The following is a 5,194-nucleotide window of genomic DNA, read 5'->3' on the forward strand; positions in this document are numbered from 1 at the left end:
TTTAGGGAGCCAGGAGCTCAAGCTGTGGCCCACACAGTCCAGGGGGTTGTATCCCAGCTTGGGGCATCACATCCTCCTGGATCTGGTTGCAGCAGGGTGTGAGGAGCAGACGCAGCTCTGCCACATCAGCCGGGAGGGGTGTGCAGGGGCTGTGGGCTTCAGCCGCAGGAGCGGTGGTGACTGTGTGGTTGTTCCTGCCCCCTCTCTCGCAGAGCCCTCCCACAGCCCAAGCGAGATCCCCACCAGCTGTGAGTGCTGCAGGCGACCGAGCGGCATTTCCAGAATGATGGAAAACAAAGTGTTCATGTCATTTACCTTCTACAGCACAATCCTGATCTTAAAAATGTACGTCGTTGCCATCATCACGGGACAAGTGAGACTCAGAAAGAAGGTAAGATCCTGTTTCCTTTTCCTTCTTCTCTCTTTCTGCCTTTTTCTTTGGGTTTCTGCAGTTTTTCTTTCTTCTTCTATTCCTGTAAAGGCCAACACAGTTTTCCTGAAGCAAGCTGAGTTTTCTTTGACTTAAATTGAAAGCAAACCACATTTCGTAGCTGCAGCAGATAAATATCTTGCTTCTCTTTGGCTCTTTATTGTTTGCTTCTACCATCTGGAGCTTGATGTTTATCATTTCTGAATCCAAATCTAAATAATAATTTCAGCTATAAAGTGCCATGCAGGTGAGCTGCTTCTGCAGAAACTGTTTACAGTTCATTTGCCATGTCTAGAAGAAAAGGAGAGGGGAAGAAAAGGTTGAAGAAGAAATCATGCAATGTAGCAGAAAGAAAAGGTTGAAGAAGAAATCATGCAATGTAGCAGAAAGCGTTTGAGCTTTCAGAGGCTGCGTGAATGCTCCAGGAGAGCAGAAAGTTGTGGGGAATAAATACAATAGCTGAAGGAAATTGTTCTTGGACACAGGGGAAATACAGGGAGGACTGGGAGCTCTAGGTGCCATCAGGAGACAGGGTTAACTGGGCTTTTTGTTACCTGCACCCAAATTGAACTTGTCTGTAAAATCTGTTTTAAAGTATTTGAGGAGTTTGTGACTGCAGCAGTAGAGCAGGAAGGAGAGGATTCTGTCGTTAGATAAAATACAAAGAGATATCCCTGTGCAGTAGTATCACTATAACTGATGGTTTAGGTTCTCCCCTTGTGTTTCTAGCCCTGGGACAGTCTGGGGTTGTAACATGATTAAAGAAAGCACCAGGGTCCTTCCCAAGCTGCAAAGTGGAGCTGTCATTTGTAACTAGGTCCTTGAAGAACAGCTTCTGAGCATAGGTGGGGAGCTCGTATAAAGTCATTTTTGTTTGTAACTTGATTAGCGTAGGATCCAGTTTCCCTGGGGCCTGTTTCAGTCACGGTATCACTGCCAAACAGTCAGCCAGGGAATATCCTTTCTTGGTAGGGTGAACTAATCTGTCAGCCCTGGTTATGTTTTGGGTGCTGCAGTCAGTGTCTGCACACTGTGCCAGCAGTTGGCAAAGCCTCCTTTAAATGGATTTAATGGGGAGAAGATGATAGGGATGAGGCCAGAGCTCCCTTGAAGCCCCCAGTTTGGGACCTGCTTGGTGGGCAGAGTTGGGTTTTTCAGAGGATAAGGAAAACCCCTCGGGAGGTTCAGGGTTTAACCCCCAGGTCTGTGCACATGGAAGTGCAGTTGCTCTTGTGCTTGTGAAGGGTGGTAAAAAACTGCCGCAGGAAGAAATCCCCACAGGTCTTAAAGATGAGGGGTGAAGCTTCTACCTGTGAAATTCCATCCGTGAAAACGTTAAAATATATAGAATGGGGACTTTCTTGCAGGCATTTGCTAACCCAGAGGATGCGCTGCGCAATGGGGGACTGCAGTACTACCGTGAGGACCCCGACGTGGAGCGGTGCCGCAGGTGAGTACTCGGCAGTGCTGGCATTCTCTGTGCCGCAGGGACATCCCTGGCAGCTGCTGGCAGAGCGGCAGAGGGAAGCTAACAGGCTCGTTAATTAAGTAATTACCTTGATGGGTTGGATGCCTGGAGCTCAGCTCTGGGACCCTGCGCACTAAAGCAGTTTAATCTTTAATGGGAGCGTGGTGTGCGCTGGGAGCAAGGACGCATGAAAGGACCCAGGTTTGGGTCCAACAGGCGACTCTGACACAAGCTCATTCCTAGATGCTCAAAGTCCTGCAAGCCCGAGGTCTTGTCCAGTACCCATGCCCAAAAGCTCCTCTGTCTTGTTCCAACAGGACCCCAAATCCCCCCAGATCCCCACACATCTTAAACACAGAACTCTGTAACTGGTCCCAAGCCTGTATATGGCTGCCCTTTTGAGGGGATTTAGGAGGAGTATGGAATGACTGTAGTAAGTTCTCCTCCCTAACCGGGCAAATGCTGAATCTTCCCCCTCTTTTGTGAGGCTTACAGTTCCCCAGAGGTAAAACATGGGGTCATAAAGCCCCAGGCTTGGTTTGCCATCCCCCTTACCCAGAAGGAGGTACCCCAAGTGTTGGGCTGGATCTCAGGTGATCTGCAGGAAAGGGGCTGGAGCTGTGTCCTGCCATTACTGAGCTCTTGACTGCCAGCTCTGCTCCGGGTCGGGGACTGTACCACTCACCTCTCACCACCTGCAAGATTTGCTATAGAAAACATTCAGTGCCCCCTAATCCCCAGGCTTCCAGAGGAAGGAGGAGGGCAAACAAGCTGCTTCCTTGCTAGGAAAAAGAAAATAATGGTAGTAATAATAATAATAATGGTCCTCTTTTGATTAGTCAGAAAAAGACAAACTTCCATAAAAATAAATAACCAGAGCTGCAGCAAAGACCTGGAGCAGTCTGGGATCTGACTGTGCAGTTAAAGTGCTCAGCCCCAGGGAATACAGATTAAACCCAAGCTGTTTCCCCTGAACAAGGGTGATGCTGAATTTCTCCTCAGGCATTACTGATGTGGGAGCAGAGCCATGGCTGGGCTGCTGGGCAGGGGCAGAGCAGGGGAGAGCAAGTGACAGCCGGGAGGGGGCTTTCCCCCTTGCCTCGCAGAGAGGCCCCTGGCTGCATCTCAGCTCTTTCCTCTCCTTTCTCCTCCCTGTTCTTCTGTTTGTCCTTCCATCCCTGCTGAACCTTGGAGGCCTTGGGGCTGGTTTGGCCGGGGCAGTGGGTGTCCATCAGCTGCCCTCTCCCAGCATGGCTGACACCAAAGGAAACCGTGCTCATCACCATGGTCCTGGCTGGGCTGAGGGAGGGGTTTGTGGTGGTACCCACAGAGGTGATCCTGGCTTGGGAAGGCAAGCGGGACCCTGGGCTGGGAAGTGAAGGGGATTGCGAGCAGGAGAGCCTGTCCTTGTGTCTGGAAAGGGGCTGGCTCTGCCCAGGGGCTGTCTGGCCAAGAGGAGCAGAGGGCTTCCTGCTCCCCCCCTCCGCTCTCCACTTGGCAGGGAATACGTCTCCTCCGTGTCCAGGTTCTGATCAGTTTGTGTGCACCGAGTCCTCCTGGCATTGCTGCTACAACAGCAGGGCTCACTTTAGTGTCTTTTCTAGGCCAATTCATCCATACTTGTGGGCACAGGGACAACTGCTCCATAGACCTGACACCAGGGGCAGGAGAAGGGGCTTGAAACATAGCTCTCTCTTCTTTTCCAAAGCCAGTTTTCAGCCAGGTCTATTCCAGGCTGTGTCTGCCCTAATGAGCTGTGACAGAGGGCCCTAAAACTTCTGGGCCACATCTTAGCTTGTGCAGCCTCTTGGCATCGTGGCCTTTGTTTCAGGGAAGAAATTGCTTACAATTTTATCTTGGCCTTGTGGATATGCAAAAACATACCTGGGTACAGGAATGGGGGAGAAAGGGCAGCTCTTATCAGGGCTTCATCTCTGCCTCTCAGACCTTCAGAGATATCAGAGAAAAGGCAACTGAGCCTCGTGACTGGGTCACTCTTCAGCCCAGATCCATCCCCACTGACCAAGGCATGACCTGTGAGTCCCCTCATCAAAGCACGGGGCCCTGTGCTGGAGAAAGCAAGTCTTGCATTGCAAGGGAACAAAAGAGGGAGAGTCAGAGGTGGTGGGAGGATGAGGACAGGCTGCTGCTTCGGGGACTGGTTTTTAAGGATGGTACCTGGGGGAGAAGCGATGCAATCCACATGAATGATCAGATCCTGATGTTGTGACAGCCAGGCAGGTGCATGTTCAGATGGAGCACAGGGTTTGGCCCCACAAGTACCCATGTGCCATCACATGGCCACTGTGGTCCCTCCAACCTGGCTACGGTCCAGTTAAGGAGATGCTCCTGGTACAATGCAGGGAGTGCTCACGGTGCTCTTCCTCGATCCCTTTTGGATGGACTTAGGGAGACGAGTGAAGCCATGAACCTTCCCATCCTGTGAGCTCCTTTGCTGGAGAAACTACAGTTGGGAAACCACCTTCTGTCGTGTAAATGGGAGATAGGAGGGAAGCCTGGTGGGAAGGAATAACCTTATCTCCCCTTTCAGGGCCCACCGAAATGACATGGAGAACATCTTTCCCTTCCTCTTCCTTGGAGCCATCTACTCCCTGCTGGATCCCACTCCTGCAGTGGCCAGGATCCACTTCTTCATCTTCTGTGTGGGACGCATCATCCATACCATTGCCTACCTCCTGCAGCTGAAGGCCCCCACGCGCTCCGTGGCCTACAGTGTGGCACAGCTGCCCTGCTTCTCTATGGCTCTGCAGATCCTCCTTGCCACCACCCCGTACTGGTAACACCCAGTGGGACCAACCATCCAGACCCCTTTTGTTCTGTACTCTGTTGGTTTCCCAGCTGGACTGGGCGGTGTATGTGTAAGTGTGCATGTGTCTGTGTGTGTGGGCACATGGTATGTCCCCATGCTGTTGAAATTGGGCAGGGAAGTCACCAGAGAGAAGGGGCACCTCTCCCTGTGGAGTAGGAAGGGGATGCGGAGGCACCTTTCTCTTGCTCCCGCTAAGGGTGGGAGGGGAAAGCACCCACACTACCCCTCGAGGAAGGGGTTCATTGGCAGAAAGAAGGTTTTCTGGCCCAACTGCATTCAGAACTGGGAAGGGGCAGATGTGCCCTTTCCCCTTGGTTACGAATACCCCATCAATCAGGAAGTGAAAATCGTGAGGGTCCCATGAAACCTCTTGGTCAGCAGAGGGAGGTTATAAAACAGCTGTCTTCCTCCTGCCCATCCATGCAGGTTTGTGGGGACGGGGGTCCTGTAGGTCCCCATGAGGAGG

At 51.8% G+C, this 5,194-nt stretch overlaps 1 protein-coding gene across 1 annotated transcript; it reads left to right on the plus strand.

Annotated features, from left to right (window-relative positions):
* The first annotated feature begins 253 nt into the window (after positions 1-253).
* PTGES (prostaglandin E synthase) lies at positions 254-4,859 on the plus strand. Its single transcript, XM_080630959.1, has 3 exons — positions 254-391; positions 1,798-1,880; positions 4,450-4,859. Exons 1-3 carry the CDS (start codon positions 284-286, stop codon positions 4,697-4,699), a joined length of 441 nt encoding a protein of 146 aa, XP_080487085.1. The 5' UTR covers positions 254-283; the 3' UTR covers positions 4,700-4,859.
* Positions 4,860-5,194: the final 335 nt, after the last annotated feature.

The sequence above is a fragment of the Psittacula echo genome (genome assembly GCF_963264785.1).
Source record: "Psittacula echo genome assembly, chromosome: 16".
NCBI lineage: Eukaryota > Metazoa > Chordata > Aves > Psittaciformes > Psittacidae > Psittacula > Psittacula echo.